This window comes from Rhinoraja longicauda, chromosome 22 (assembly GCF_053455715.1).
Source record: "Rhinoraja longicauda isolate Sanriku21f chromosome 22, sRhiLon1.1, whole genome shotgun sequence".
Taxonomy (NCBI): domain Eukaryota; kingdom Metazoa; phylum Chordata; class Chondrichthyes; order Rajiformes; family Arhynchobatidae; genus Rhinoraja; species Rhinoraja longicauda.
Window position 1 is genome coordinate 20,953,815 of NC_135974.1, and position 17,367 is coordinate 20,971,181.

A 17,367-nucleotide genomic window follows, 5' to 3' on the forward strand; every position below is an offset into this window, starting at 1 on the left:
ACCTTCCAATAGTACTCATTTAGAGAGATCTCTTACAATATTCTGACAAGATCTTCAGGTAAAGGAAGAACAAAATAATTATTCTAGTATTCAATTGCAACTTAATCAGTGTTTTAGAAGATGTATTCTCAAACTTGTTCTGCATTTTCTGTTGGTTTGAAAAGATTTTTGCATTAAGATAACATCAGATTGAATATTCTCCAAAATGCAGCACAGAATGCATATGAATGATGGTTACGTTAATAGAAGTTTAAATTTTAAGATCCAAATGAGAAATAAATGAAGGGGTTCAGTGTTTCCTTAGCTTTTAATTAGGTGCATTGATTTATATCCAATTTAAGTTCAGGCAACTCTTGATAAACTGGGAGCCTGAACGCACAACGGGTAGCAAGTCTGACTCTAACGTGATATCAGCAAAATGCACACACATTGTGGTATGGGGTCTATATTCTGGAGTAGATCAAACATGAAATGCAGTTCTTGAGAATATTGCTGCAAACATATTGCAATGCTGTCGAGAACACGTCATTCTTTATAACAAACTGTTCAGATCTGTTACCACATCTAACCACATCCTTTCCTTTCCTATCAATACAATAATGACTCTTTAATTGAGGTGACTGTTCATGCAGAATAAATGTTGAACATACATTTAGTTCACTGGTCACTCAAGGAATGTGTTCATGAAAAAATTGGCATTTTTATTTTTCTTTAGTATTCTGTTGTTAGATAAACCATAAACCAATAATAATTTTCTCCATTCTATATGTTCACTAACAGGGCCTTCCCTTCGGTAGATTTTGCTTTTCAGCTATTCCTTTTTATCAGACCCAACTTTACACCACTATCCAACTTAGATATAGTGCAATCATGGCATGTGATTTGCATTTGTATAAAGTATCTTTAACACAACAAAATAGTGATTAACATTTACAGAGACCTAACGTTATACGTGATCAAACTTTATACTGCTACATCAATCAATCCGAGCTCTGATCTCCGTTTTAGGATCAGGCTATTTGAACAACTGATGAAAAAACTGCAGATGCTGGAAATTTGAAATTTTAAAAAAGAATGCTGGAAACACTCAGTTTGTCAGGCAGCATCATGTGGAGAAAGAAAACAGAGGATTTTAGGATTCAACAAGTGTCTACAACCTGAATGTTTCCAGCAGATCCAACCAAACCAAACCATTTAAACAGGAAACTGAGAGTTTAAACTCATCATGATAGCATTAGATTTCAACAGTGTGAATTACGAGACATTATTTATGTTAAGTATTACAGTATTTTCTGAAAGTTATCAGTTTATTGTATGTACCATGTTCATCCTTATAAACCCTAGTGTTCGTAAGCACTGGAGCATCTGGCTGAAATATGTGAAATGCTGAATACACTACAAGAAATAATTTCAAAATGTTGATTATTACAAATGTAACTGTGGGTCAATGTTTAATTGACAAAAAATAATGGTCAGTTTTAATTGCAGATCGTTTCATTCGTGAAGATCAAAATAATTAATATGTTGCAAGATTGATGCTGACAAACATTTCTTTCCCTTGGCACAGAGCCCGGTTTCCTCATTGAAGGTTGATGAATCATGCTGTTTTGACTTGATTGAGTCACTGGCCTGTGATGTCAGTCATTCTGTGTGCATATATACAAGCTATTCTCCAGCTCGGAGGAACAGAAGCATCTGAAGTACTTGAAACTCCAGCTGATCTTCCCCTTGCGCACAAAATGATGCTGATCGAGGTGTTGTTGACCTTCGCTCTGTTTGCACACAATTGCTTCAGTGCACCGACAATCCCCCTACCCGGAGCATTCCCTGGGGAGCAGAATGTGACTGACATTGAGATGGCAATGGTAAGATAAAAAGCAACTTTGGATTTTTTATGATTTAATCTTCATTTCACACTTTTGAGAATGTGATTGCATGTTCTTTGAGAAAATAAGTCGTAGTTTTAAATAATGGAAGTTCAGAAAGGAAATGTGGGTTCATGTTGCAAGTGACAATTTCATCATTTATCCTGTCAGACTAACTGTGGTGATGGAGGAGGGGTCCGTAGATAGAGATAAACAAGATGGTTAATCGGTTTAATAATCTCCCATGGATTTTTGAAAAGTCAGGTATGTTCTACCTAGCATTTCAAAATGTTAATTCCGCCGGAGCAGACAGAAACCAGTGAATGGAGTGAAGCAATGCTCCAAAATAGAATGAAGATATAAAGAAGCTGAATGTGGCACAACAAGCATCTGGAGTTACTGGAGTCAATGTTCCAACAAGAAAGTTGAAGAGCATTTAATAGAACGTCAATTTGAAATGGTTTGACTTAATTAGAAAATATATGTCCTTCAACTTTCTAACCTAGAGGATATATTTGTGTTAATTTCATAAAATTAGATAAAATCTACATCCTAAAAACTTTAATGCTTGGGTCCTGGTACTCTTTGCCAGTATCTATGCTCCCTTCAAGTCTTCTTCCTCTTCAATCTATCCAATCCACAATGTATACCTTTACTCAGAATTTGAGAACCCAATTGACAGTAAAGATGAAGATTATGAGGACAGCTTGGTAGAGATGAGCTTTGTGAAAATAGAGGTTGTGTTAGTAGCCTGGAGCTGACCAATGCAAATACTCTCGGGACAGATTCAAGTCCCGAAATGAAACAACTAACCTCAACTGGGAAGCAACTTTAGGAAATGCAATTGGTCTCAGAATCACTAAGCTGGGCAGAGATTCCAGCTTCTGATTGCGGTCCAGTTGGTAGTACCCCCAAGTGTATGGTTTCAGATATGGAAATGATTGGAATCTTTGTTTCACCTCACAATCATGAAGGTTACTAGCAGATATAGCTTTAATTAAACTGTTGATACATATAAGGAGTTTGTAGAGAGGGGGGACTAACTGGAAGTAACTTCAATCAATCTGGAGCTATAGTTGGCAGTATTTAATGTGTTTAGGAAAGCAGAAAATACCACAGTTCAATTGTGGTTTCCCAACACAAGTCCCAGGAATTACAATGTTCGTAGACATGATAGGATTTTTTTTATTAGTAAACATTAGTAAGCATTAATTTTAACACAAGCATAGATTGCCAATAAAATATTTCTGTAATTATAATCGGATCATTCATGTGTGTAAATTGCAATATGTTGTTTTTCAGGCTAAAGTTTACTACACCAGGATTTAACTGTGAAATATTTATCCTCTCCATTATTCAGGTTTAAATTAGTTGGAGTTAAATTTGAGAAAGTTCATCTTATGCAATTATATTTCAAAGTAAAAATAGAAAAATATGCAAATATGCAATAGGTCAATGGAGAGAGAAATTAGTTAAATGTGCCATGCCAATTATCTTTCTGATGAAGTAATTTTCTGGTTTTGTCTGAAGAGTTTTGTTTTCCAATAAACACCAGTAATATTATTTTTTATTATTTGTTATTATTGCAAATACTAATTTTGTGCAATCATAAAAATACAAACCAATAAAAGTCTCCATTTAAATCCAAAAATAAGCACTGATGATAATTGTGGAAATTAGCAAAAATCAAAATTTGCATTCTTACTATCTATTTATGAGGCAAACCTTATCAGAGTTACTCATTACATCTATTTATTAATTGAGAATGAATTGCAATATTTTTTATGTCAATGTTAGAGTTCCTGAGATGATTGTTCTTCCCATTTGATTGATTGTTTAATCATTCAGTTTGGATATCATCTCATATTTGCCCTCCGGTTTCAGTGGTAGCATGCTTACGATGCACAGTACACAGGACCCTTAAAACACCAAAAAAAATCCGAACAGCAAAGTCTTGTTCTGAACTGTAGCTGAGATGTCATGTGAGATATATAAGAATGTGGATTGTTTATATATGTTAAGTCTTGTGCAATCAGCAATGTTTTCCTGCTCATGGATCTTGCACAGTCAGTTCTAGCCCTGAGGTTAACCTGCTTGGATTTGCAATGGCTGGATGTTATCTTGTGCCAGGACCCATGTTGTATAAAAGAAGAATGTGAGCTCCTCTAATAGCTGTCATACATTGGGCTGTTAGTAGGAGGTACCAATATTGGTATGTTCTCTAAAATGTGCAAGAAACAAAATTAACAAATATTCCTATTCTGACCCTATTTGGTGACATCTACTGACCGCCATGCATTTGTGTGCGTATGTGTCTGTGACTGCATATGGAGATTATATAGCGTGATAGAGCATATGTGCAATATGTTCATTGCCAAGTCATCTCCAATGAATCTGGGAAAACACATCAATAATGCTCTACATTTTGCCATCTACAGATTTACCTTCAAAGATTTGGCTACGTGAATTTACAAGGGACAGACAATGCAATGTTTAGTCTAAAATCTGCCATCATAAAGGCACAAGGAAACTTAGGTCTGCCCGAAACAGGAAAATTTGATCCCTCCACACTCAGTGCCATGAGACAGCCACGCTGTGGGGTTCCTGATGTCCTGAGCTACAAGACGTTTGATGATAAAATTTGGGAGCACACCAATTTAACTTACAGGTGAGTACACGAAGAAAGCAGTTTTGCTCTAAGAAAAGTAGACACGAGCTATAGAAGTGTTCCAGTTTTAAATTGAAAACCATTAACAAATGTAGCAGTGATATACCAATTTCTACAAAGTAATCCACCAACATTAAATTAGACTCACAATTTGAGTCACTTCTTGAGCCCCTGATTAGTTCATAATTTTTGGGTTGCCGAGATAAATTAAGTAGCTGGCGACATAAAGGCTGAGGATGGTTTAGGGATATTAGATGTTCTGCAAGGCAGCACCGAAGTTAGCACTGGTACTATAACTATTCAATGTGCACGAGAAAGCTCCAGTGGCCACAGCCAGAAAGACCACAGTTATTCCACCATGGCTGCACCAGCCACATTGTTATTGCTGAGTTGTTTTGATTTATAAAATGACATTTAGACTTGATACTTCAACCTATACCAACACAAATTCCATTGCAAACTCAAATTGCAAGGCAGAACTGACAGTGCATCAGTGACTTGCCAGAATAAGATTAAGCATAGTTTACACAAAGTAATATTCCATAGCATTGGCATGAAACGTGGAGTATCCTGGTGATTATTTTATTTTCTCCAAACAGAATACAAACATATACCCCTGATTTGGATCCATCGGTTGTTGATGACGCAATTGCTCGCGCATTCAAAGTGTGGAGTGATATCACTCCGTTAACCTTCTCTAGAATTTATGGTGGAGAAGCAGACATCATGATTAAATTCGGCAAAGAATGTGAGTAACCGGGCACTCAGTTATCTTCGTAATTCCGCTGGGCTTTACATTTTCATTTTAATTTTTTCTACAGCGTCATTTCTTGCGAATGAACTAAATTATAGGACTTCGATCATAACCCAACTAGAAAGGTGTACTTGACACAAGCTAAAGACTGAAGCTAAAGGCAGATATCAAAAGTATATTGAAGGACACATTCTTAAATATCCTTCTTACACATTCTTAAATATTGTTGGCCTAATCGAAATGTTAGGCACTTCAATATCTTCAGATGATGGAGCACAAAATATTCAACTGCTCCATGCTGATGGATTTTGCTGAGAAGTGCATGTGGATCTAGGTTGAGGAATAACTTAGCTTTAGCTCTGTGCTCTTACCCCAGTTGAACAGTTTGCCGACATTCACTGACCGAGCTCTCATGTCTTTTACTGCCTACCTTAGGATTTGTAGATTTCTGGATCGCTGCCTCCATATATATGTTTCAATTCTATTTCTTGAAGGGCATGGAGATCCATATCCATTTGATGGAAAGGATGGTCTGTTGGCGCATGCCTACATGCCAGCCAAAGACCTGTATGGCGACCTGAGTGGTGATGCGCATTTTGATGATGATGAGTTCTGGACCTTGGGAAAAGGAGCAGGTAACTAACCATGAATGCAAATGAATCTATCATTATTTTGCCTAAGATTCATGAAGCTTACCACTCTGTAAACCATTTAAGAAGATAGGAACAGAAATAGGCCATTCAGCCCATCAAGCCTGGTTCACCATTCAATATGGTCCTGTTTGATCTGCCTTTCTTTAAATACGTACAGGTTTGTTGGTTAATTGGCTCGGTATAAATGTAAATTGCCCTTAGTGTGTGTAGGGTAGTGTTAATGTGCGGGGATCACCAGTCGGTGCGGACTCGGTTGGCCGAAGGGTTTGTTTCCGCACTGTATCTTGAAACTAAACATTCTAATGATCAAATCTCCAGAATACAAAGGATAGAGGGCAGCACAGTGGTGCATCAGGTAGATCCAGGTTTGATCCTGACATCGGGAGCTGCCTGTGTTGAGTTTGTACATTCTCCCTGTGGCCATGTGGTTTGTCCCTCATGTGTAGGAAGTGAATGCGAAAGTGTTCTAACATAGAACTAGTGCGAATGGGAAATCAATGGTTGGCATGGACTCAATGGGCTGAAGGGCCTGTTTCCATGCTGTATCTTTCAATCAATCAATACTCAAGAGAGAGTTGGTTATAGCTCTTAGGGCTAACGGAATCAAGCGATATGGGGAGAAAGCAGGAATGGTGTACTGATTCTGGATGATCAGCCATGATCATATTGAATGGCATTGCTGGCTTAAAGGGCTGAATGGCCTACGCCTGCACCTGTTTTCTATGTTTCTATGTTTATGTTTCTAATAGAGAATTCCACAGATTCACAACCTTTTGCAAGAAAAAGTTCTGATGTAACTCAGTTGTAAATGACCCCCTCCTAATCTTCTAACCCCTCATTCAAGATTCTGCAGTGGGTAGAAACACCTCAACATCCACCCTGCCACCCTCACTAAGGAGCAATTCCTGCATCATTTGTTGCACTGGTAGAACAAGAGAAGCATTGCCTCCTTTACTTCCATCCTAATGTTTACCTTTATTTTCTGGCAGCGGTTAAAACTCATTTTGGAAATGCCAATGGAGATTTCTGCCACTTCCCCTTTACATTCGCTGGGAAGACATATAAGGCCTGTACTTCGGATGGAAGAAATGACGGATATGTTTGGTGTGCCACTACCCCAGACTATGATAAAGACCAGAAGTATGGATTCTGCCCACAGGGATGTAAGTCGCTAGTTATCCATTCATTTTGATAGACTCCTTATAATTGCTTACAGTCTTACTGTGTCTTTCCTCAAGTTTCAGTTCAGGGTTCCATTCCAACAGCTGACAATCTGATATGATGTAAAGCAATTTGAATTGGTATCAGGTCACATTCACTACAATGTCATTATATTTGTTGAACTTTTATAAATATTACATTGGATTAAAAATTATAGTCATTTCAAATTTGTGGAACTTAAATGTGCAGCCGGCAAAAATAAAACAATTGACCTTAATAACAAGCAATTAAATCATTAATAGCTAATTCAAACCATGATCCATCATGGAGAAAATGAAAGCTTATGACTTTCAGATTCTGCTGAAGCCTTTAGTTGTTCCTATTTCATCATCCATCAATCTCAGCAAAGGTAACAGGAACATAGCTGAATTTGGCCTGAACAGTTTGCAGATCACAAAAGTGATAAAATGAACCGAAGGACCATTATTGATCACAACCTAAGGTACGTGGTGCAGCACCCACAGATACACAACTGTTGAACTTTACAGACAAATGTTTTTAAGGGTTTTTATTAAAATATGCACAGTAGCTACCAACATATTCACTTACACAATAGGCAATAAATGGTCAATAGATGTCAGTTAAATGTATCATTGATTTCAGAGGTAAACCGGATAGACTAACACTCCAAGACCATCTCAAACTTTGTAACATTAGCTATTCAACAAAACTATTATCATTAAGAGGCTTCAGAACAACTCTTTCAATTGACATTTCTATAAAGGCATTACCATCATGAAAGTTTCTTTGTTATTGGTTACTTCAATTGTTTTGTTTTCCTTTCATTTTTTTGTGTAGTGCTTTACACCTTTGGTGGAAACAGTGACAGTTCACCTTGTGTGTTCCCTTTTGAATTTGATGGAAAGAGTTATGACCAGTGTACATCAGAGGGTCGTAATGATGGCCTCAGATGGTGTGCCACCACCAGCAACTATGATGTGGATAGAAAGTACGGCTTCTGTCCCAGTCCAGGTAACTATTCATATTTGAAAAGTTCTCTTCAATAATTGCAATCTGTTTTGTCAAAGCACATTGAATGTGATATACCTACTGCGACCAAGACTTAGCCAAGGAAGCAGTTTTTGTTCAGCAAATATTTATTCTGTGAAGGCCACTGCTCGAAAGTAATCTGCAACGTTGTCTTGGATTATACTTCAAGAAATACCACTTGCTATGGATGCTCTGAGAACTGTTTCTCCATGAATGCCAAACCCTGCCAAGTGGGTGAGACAAAAATGCAGAGCAAATTAACATATAAAATGGATCATCAGTTACAAATACCCATACTCTGTTTTTGCATAGACATTTTTGAATATTAAAGATATTCACCAGAAGGTCAGGGATAAGAAAATGCAGCAAGGCCTCAAACCCCCAGCCAGCTTAACATCGAATTAAATTTGAATTACAAATGTTCATGGCCTTTTGAGTAAAGTTTTCATCTGCCTGATTTAAATTTGTGGTTCACTCATTTTACATACTGTATCTTCTTCTAGCTCAACAGACCTTGAAGCGTTAATGTAGATTGAGCTCTTGGTAGCTCTTTCCTCCAAATCTTACCTCATTGCACATATTTTTCTTGCAGCTGATGCTGTGATAGGTGGCAATTCTGATGGCCAGCAGTGTACATTTCCTTTCAAATTCTATGACCAGATGTACAATGAGTGTACCACCGATGGACGATCAGATGGGAAGACATGGTGTGCAACCACCAGTGACTTTGATCAAGACAAAAAGTGGGGCTTCTGCCCTGATGCTGGTAAATATCAGTTCAACCTTTCACTGTTGCTCATTTTCCCTTGTGCCACTCTTCCACAATGCGATAACTAAAAAATCGGTATAGTGAACTATTCCTTGCAACAGTCTGTACAATCTGTTAAAATCACTTGCTGTCTTAAATTTGGGCAACATTTACTTTTCCACTGATCAGTGTAGCTTGGAACTCTAAAGCATTGCACTAGAGTTGAATGAAAAGGAGGAAATCAATGTGCACACAAACTAAAATTAGACAACTAACAATAGAGTTATCCTTCCAAAAAAAAGTCCTGGAGCATGTCTCTTTCCTTATTTCTCTGTCAGATAGTGTGTCCATGTGTATATTTGTGAGAAAGAGAGATATCTTTGAAGCTCTTCCATACTCTATTTGGTTTCAGAATATATAATTGCTCTGAAGTTAGAGCATGGGTCATTTAAACTGTCAACTTATGTTTAACGTTCCAAAAGAATTCCCTTGTGTCTCATTATCTAATAGGATGTTCAGAAACAAAGTTTAACAAAGTGTTTGTTTCAAATTCCAGTGACTGAAGAGTCAATTGCTTAGCTTCAGGAAGCAGGAAAACGACCCAGGGTTCGGTTTCTAACTATTTGAAAGTGCATTTGGATGTTGAATGAGTACAGGATCGATTTTTTGATCAATGATGCTCTTGCCGGTCAAATGGCTTAAATTCAGTGATTGAGCTAAGGGTTTCAAATTGGTCATTTGGATGACTCAAACAATGGTAACATAAACACGCCATTCATTATTTACACTGTTACCAGCTCAATTGATCAAGTTGGTCTATTTTGGGCTTTTGTGTTTCAAGGAGGATACTTTCAAGAGGATAGGGATGGTGTGGGATGTAGAATTGTAAAAAATAAATAAATAACTGAAATCTTTATCTTTTTTATGTAGGTTACAGTCTATTTTTAGTGGCAGCCCATGAGTTTGGACATTCTCTGGGATTAGATCATTCAACTGTAAAAGATGCCCTTATGTACCCAATGTACACATACAAAGAAAACTTCAAGTTAAGCCCAGATGACATTGCAGGAATTCAGCATCTATATGGTATGGTCAGTTCTATTATTCCAAGCTATGGGCCAAAGCACAAAGTATTTTGCCGTGATGTTAAGATAAGATATTTTATGTAGACGTTCATGGATTTTATTGCAATCACAGGATCAAAATCAAGTTCTACAACCAGCTCAACAATGGTACCAGATTCAACAACAGTGGCACCAGTTTCAACAAGAGTGCCACCGGTTTCAACAACAGTGGCTCCAGTTTCAACAACAGTGGCACCAGTTCCAACAGCTGTTCTCACCACAACCACTGTTGAGCCGCCTATAGATATCTGCAGAGTGAATATTTTTGATGCAGTTGCAAGTATCAAGGACACACTTCATTTCATCAAGAATGGGTAAGCAATCATTGCTTTGTTCCATTAATTATTTAAGGTGGTGTAAACAGAAAGTAAAAGCATTTTATTTGAGGAAATCAACCAGAACATAATGATGCTGTTTGCTCCTTCAAGCCTGTTCTGTCATGCAGCAGCATTGTGACTGATCTATTGGTCCTAATTCTCATGACCAAATTGTCATCAGAATTCTGTGACAATTGTGTCACATAAAATCGATGAGAATTGTGTTTGTATCAACCCACCTTTATTCCATGAATCATCGGGTATTGACTAACCTGTCATTTTATTGTGGAGCCATTTACACTTCAACAATATATTGTGTGAACAAATATTTCCTAATTTACTTCTTAGTTGTGAAGCTCCAAATGTCTTCTTCTCTCAGACACTGTCTTTCAATCCTGTAGTTTTTCGATCCCCAAAGCAAATAAATCGATCATTTAGTCTTCCTCATTCCTGGGAAAACAAGTGAAATATGCATGATCTTGCATCACAATTTAACATCTGGAACTATGGTGACATAGTGTTGAGGTTATGCCACACTCCTTCAGAGACTCATCTTGGGAGTAGCAGTAAATAAGACAACACTTCGATGTCATTGAGACATTACTCAATCTGCCATCAGTCTCCTTGTCTTCCTGGTACTGTATTTGTAATGCTGCATATATATTTTCTCAAGAGACCATTTTCCTTTGTGCAGACATTCAGATAAAATTTCCATTAGAGTAGGAACATGATGGCCAACTAAATTTGACAGCTTTTGGAGAGAGCAGTTGAAATAGAAGTAGGTCATATACATACATAGTTATGAACATGCCTTAATACTCTTTATGTTATGCGGGGGTGGGGGGGAGGAGAGGGAGGGGGAGTCCATGAAGCACCCCCTTCCTTTTTGCCTCAATCTCACCCCCACCCCCGACAACTCCTTCAGGCAACAACTGCTGCAATATTTGGAAGGGCAACACAATGCCACAGTTGTATCAATATGTCTTTCATTCTGACTGCAGCACATACCTTATCTAATGTCTGATATTTAAAGTGTGTTAGTACAAGGGGTATTTGAGGTAAACAGCAAAATTCTGCTGCTGAGGCTGGATGAAAAGTGAGGGGGGGGTACTTCAGTAGGAGAAGGGATGTTGGGCAAACAACCCATTTCTGTTCTCTAAATGTTGTCAGTGCAAAAGGCAACATAGAGATTCAGATTGTGGGGTAAAGGTTGTATTGTGGCGCGTCGATAGAGGCCCGAAATAAAGGCAAGGAGCCAGGTATTTCGGGGGCGTTATGTTTTATTATACCTCGGTTATCAGACGGGTCGAGTCTGCCAGAATGGCTTCGCGCCCAAAACCTTGTCCTTATATACATGGCACCGGACCGCCCCCCTGGACTGGTCCATTCCCGTGCCGAGGGGTCGGTAGTAGTATGGCCCGACCCTTGGGAGCCGCCACAGGACCCCCCCCCCAGAACCGGAGGCACGAAACGCACTGGTGGTCGCACAACCCGACCGGACCGCGTACGGTAATCGGTCGACAGAGGGGCCGGCGGAGGCACAGGTGGTGGGTCCCGGAAGGGTGGGCGACCTCGTGGCCGAGGTTGGTTAATGTCTAAGTGGGCCAGCTTCAGGCGGTCAATTGACATGGCCTCCGGCCGGCCCCCCAATCACGTCGAGGTCACCAATGTGGCGCGTCGATAGAGGTCCGAAATAAAGGCAAGGAGCCAGGTATTTCGGGGGCGTTATGTTTTATTATACCTCGGTTATCAGACGGGTCGAGTCTGCCGGAATGGCTTCGCGCCCAAAACCTTGTCCTTATATACATGGTACCGAGGGGTCAGTAGTAGTATGGCCCGACCCTTGGGAGCCGCCACAGGATGTTGTGGTATACTGCTTAAATCACTGGCTTAGGATCGAGTGGTCTATTCCATTGATCCAGAGAAATGGGATCACATGTTCATCACAACAGATGAGAAAATTCAAGTCATTAAATAAGTATGGAAATTGCAAAAAAAACATAGAGCTGATCTCAGTAATGATGAATATGAAATCACAGAATTGTTTTAGTCAGTTTCATTACATAAATCTACTACTACAGAATTCAAGTAACTCAAGTAATCCCCGAAAGATAGTTAAATCTTAACTGCCTTTGCTTGACAATGGATGGACAGAATTGTTGGCCTTGCTACTGATATCTATGCTGCACTGAATATCATGATTTTACTTTTACTTCTAGAAATGTCTGGAAATTTGCCCCAACAAAGAAAATTGTCAAAGGACCAATTCCAATTGCAAAGCTGTGGCCAAAAGCACCTTCCAAAATTGATGCTGTATTTGAAGATATATATAGCAAGGACGTTTACATTTTCTCAGGTTGGTTTGAGTTATTGAGAAATAATTATTTTCAAAAAAGTATTTGGACAATGTTATCATCTAAACCAGATAATGGGATGATTTACATTAAACACTTAGAAAGACTAACTTTTTGCAAAAGACTCAATGTTTAATATTAATTTAACCTAGTTGTGTTGGAATAGATTTGTTTTATTTTGTATAAATTAGTGTGAATTAGTACGAGACAGGAAACAGAATTATTTGTCAGGAAATGGTCTTAAAAACAGACAACCCGTCAGACATGAATAATAACATACTACTTTTGTATACTCACAGACAATTATAGATTGTACACCCTTTCTAAATTTAGATTCACTCCTCTTTACCTTGAACATACTTTGCTTTTTTAACGTGGAATAAATGATTTTGTCCAACTATGTCATGCTGAAATTGTGCTTAATGGAAACCCTAATGACTTGTCTGTTTAACCTATTGATCACCACTTTGCATTAAAGTCAATGCAATAAATGCCTTAGGCTAAAAGTTGTTGTTGACAATTGTACCACATGAGGATGTAATAATAATAATAATAATCCATTTATTTTATATAGCGCCTTATCACATGCTCAAAGCGCTTATACATTATAACATTTTGCACAGAACTATTTTAACATAGGCAGTGTTCATTTATTGGTGTTATAGTTGTGTATTACCTTCCTCCACTGCAAGTGGTAATTACTGAGGTGATAAAGTTCTGTTAATGTTCCCTCGTATTGCTGTAACTTCAAATTAAGCTGTTCCTTTATATTTTGTACAGGGCAATCATACTGGGTGTTTTCTGGCACCAGGCTGCTGCAGGGTTACCCTAAGGACATTAGGAAACTGGGCATTGATGACCATGTGCAACGGATAGTCGGTGGCATTATGTTAAACCGAAAAAATGTGCAGCTGTTTGGTGGGCAGAAGGTCTGGAGGTGAGCAGAAAGTGTAAAGAGTTCAGAGCTGAGACATTCTCACACAGTAATGTTTTGATATGCTATATACATGCATATAATCAAAATACTGATGGCTAAATGTGACTGGGCATTTTCTATGCACATTACATGCTTTCCCAACTGTGATCCAAGTCCACATTGCATCTTTTGCAGACACACATTATCTAAATGATATCAAATGGCATGCAAGACTTCTGTTTTCACATCACTAGTACAACCATCACCAGTTGCAGACCAGCTCCAGCCACTCACACTGCAGTAGAGGGAGAGGCGAATAAAAGGGTCCAAATCATTTAGTGTCTCATGAATAAAGTCGAGTAGAGTCACAGCATGGAAATGTACCTGTCTAAATGTTTCTTAAGCATTTAAGCAAGACAGGTACCTGTCTCAACTGCTTCCTCCGGCAGCTTATTCCATACACCTACCACCCTTTTTGTAGAAAAAAATTTCCCCTCAGATTCCTATTAAATCTTTCCCCCCACACCTTTAACCTATGTCCTCTGGTTCTTAATTCCTCTACTCTGGGTAAAAGATGCTGTGCATTTACTCTATCTATTCCTATCATGATCTTGTATATAAGATAAACCCCCCATCTTCCTATAAGGAATAAAGTCCTAACCTTCTCAACCTCTCCCTATAGCTCAGGCCCTAGAGACCTGGCAACATCCTCATGAATCTTTTCCGCACCCTTTCTAGCTTAACATCTCTCCTATAACAGGTTGGTCAACACTGAACATAACACTGGTGAATATGGTCTCACCAATGTCTTATACAACTGTAACATGATCTCCCAACTTCGATACTCAATATGTGTAGGAAGGAACTGCAGGTGCTGGTTTACACCGTAGACACAAAATGTTGGAGTAACTCAGCGGGACAGGCAATATATTTGAAGAGAAATAATGGGTGACGTTTTGGGTAGAGACCCTTCTTCGGACTGAATGTCAGGGGAGAGGGAGACATAGAGATATGGAAGGGTATGGTGTAAAAACACAAAGCAAAGGGGATGATGATCAAGGAAATGTAGAATGGTACATTTTTAGCAATGGGGAAGGTGACAACGAGGCATACGATCAGTAAAAATTTAATCAGGAGGGCAGTGAAATAGGGTGAGGGCAGGACGGAGAGAGAGGGAATGCAAGGGTTACCTCATGTTAGAGAGATCATTAATCATACCGCCTAGTTGTATGCTGCTCAAGCGACAAATGAGGTGTTGTTCCTCCAATTTGCATTGGGCCTCACTCTGACAGTGGAGGAGGCCCAAGACAGAAAGGTCAGTATGAGAATGGGAGGTGGAGTTAAAGTGTTTAGCTATTGGGAGATCACGCAGTCCTAGGCGGACTGAGCAGAGGTGTTCAGCGAAGGAATACCCAAGCCTGCGCTTGGTCTAGCCGATATATTGGAGCTCATATCTGGAACAGCGGATACACTACCGAAGCCACTTTTCTCTGCAATCGCAGAATATGCACTTTAATTCCCTTCTCTCCCTCCCTTTACCCTTCCACATCTCTATGTCTCCCAGTCTGAAGAAGGATTTCGACCCGAAGCTTCACCCATTTCGTCTCTCCAGAGATGCTGTCTGGCCTGTTGAGTTACTCCAGTATTTCGTGTTTATCTTTTAAGTTAAACTAATGCATGTATAAGAAAAAATTAAACTAATGCATGTATTTCTGGAACTGTGTTTTAAAGTAAAATTTTGTTTTGTACTTAATCAGTCAATTCCATCTGTCAATGGAAGACTTGCATTCAACTTAAGAACATGTTTTATGTCTGATATTCAGGTTCAACATGGAAACACAGAGAGTCGACAGGGTCAGCAAGATTTATGATGATTTCCATCACGTGCCTATTGATTCCAACATTGTATTCATGCACCAAAGTAAGTTTATCATAAAGATTGCAACTATAAATATCAAACCACTATGCAATATTGTTATATTATTATTTGCTAAACCAACTACGTTCAATCAAACAGAAACAATCTGCAATATGCAAAACGATGACTTTTTGCAGCCTTGTGGTTAAATTGCTGGTCTCGTTACCAACGCCACTTAACATTCTAATTCATTCTCTTTCAGTGAGCTTCTACTTCCTCCGTGATGGGTATTTCTGGAAAATGGACAACCACTATCGGGTTACTTATGTGGGATATGTCATGAGTGACCTAGTGAACTGCAAACCACAAAAATGAACTTCCAGACCAGCATCCCCTGGACAAAGAATGATTCTGTAATTTATTGTGTTAATGTTCTTATGTTACCTTTTCGCCTCACAGCATTATCCTTGAGTTTTCTTTTGCTTTCAATTTTACTGGGAGGCCCTCAAAGGATAAGAAATTTATGCCAAGACTTTATCAAGGAAAAAAGTGAAAGTATAAAAGTAAAATTGAAACATCATTTATAAAGGATTAAATCATCATTCGTAAAATATAAATTGAAGGCCCTGTCCCAGTTTGGCGATTTTTTAGGCGACTACAGGCGACTAGGCTGTCGCCGCACAGTCGCCGGGGTGTCGCGGGCATGGTCGTGAGTAGTCTCCAAAGAGTCGTAGCGTTTTTCTGGTCGTCGCTGGATTTTGTGAAGGCATGAAATTTTTCGGCGACTGTTGATTTGACGCCAATGAGCGTAGCTTGACGTCTCCTGACGTGGGCGCTGTCGTAGGTTGTCGCCAGGTTGTCGCCAGGTGATTAAGGTTGTCACCGGTGCTGACTTCGGCAAATTCCAAGTGTGGACCTGATCTGATCATCCATCAGTGTAATGTGTCCATAAATTATGTTAGGTTTTGTATGTTTTTGCACTTGTATTCTATTTAAAGTTTGAATTTTAAAGTTTGAAGTTTATTGAAATTTATTGAAGTTTATTACAATATTTTTGTATGCACTGTTGTATGTTCTTATCAACCTTTTTAAAAAAATTGTTAGTATATCAATAAAAGAAATTCTTGACATTTTGACGGAAAATTGATGTATGAAGTTATTGTATTTCAGAGTAATTTCTCACGGCATCACTTTCAAATAGTCATGATGCAGAATGATTGGAAACCCTACTGTATACCCCCTTTTATAGGGAAAGTGGGTGAAACGTGAATTGTCCAGTTGTCTTCAGTCTTCAGGGTCATAGCTTGTTGTAGTTTGTCGCGGGTGGACGTACGTTGACTTCGTTTGTCGTAGGTTGTCGCCTCTGTGGCGGTAGGTTGTCATAGGTACGGTCGTAGGTGGATGTTCTACTTGGGAAGATTGGGATGCCGGTTTTCAGTAGGTTGCCGTAGCTTGACGTCGACTAGGTGGTAGGTTGTAGTAGCTTGTCGTTGACATTGTCGTGGGGGGGTCCAGTCACTGGTTTTGCGGCGACCTGCTACGAATATGACAGTCGCTGGCTGTCGCCTTAAAAAACGCCTAACTGGGACAGGGCCTCGTAAACATTGTGTCCCGTGACCTGCCAGAAAAGTTTCATAAAGTTGTTAAAGTGACCATCCTGATTACATTTTCTCGAACGTCTGAAGAAGGGCCTCGACCTGAAATGTCACCCATTCCTTCTCTCCAGAGATGCTGCCTGAGTTACTCCAGCTTTTTGTGTCTATCTTTGGTTTAAACCAGCATCTGCAGTTCCTTCTTACACAATTAACTCTACTCATTCAGGTTGAGACAATGTGCCTGCTGGACAGTCTGAATCTGGAATTAGATTTGTAATGCACCGTCTATGTGAACTAAAGCTAT

General features: G+C 39.0%; 1 protein-coding gene across 1 annotated transcript; it reads left to right on the forward strand.

Moving 5' to 3' along the window:
• The first annotated feature begins 1,739 nt into the window (after window positions 1–1,739).
• Window positions 1,740–16,442, forward strand: LOC144604481 (matrix metalloproteinase-9-like). The gene is made up of 13 exons (XM_078418954.1): window positions 1,740–1,865; window positions 4,304–4,533; window positions 5,133–5,281; window positions 5,782–5,922; window positions 6,930–7,103; window positions 7,960–8,133; window positions 8,744–8,917; window positions 9,830–9,985; window positions 10,097–10,337; window positions 12,560–12,696; window positions 13,475–13,631; window positions 15,434–15,531; window positions 15,731–16,442. The coding sequence occupies exons 1-13, from the start codon at window positions 1,740–1,742 to the stop codon at window positions 15,841–15,843; spliced, it is 2,070 nt and encodes a 689-aa protein (XP_078275080.1). The 3' UTR covers window positions 15,844–16,442.
• Window positions 16,443–17,367: the final 925 nt, after the last annotated feature.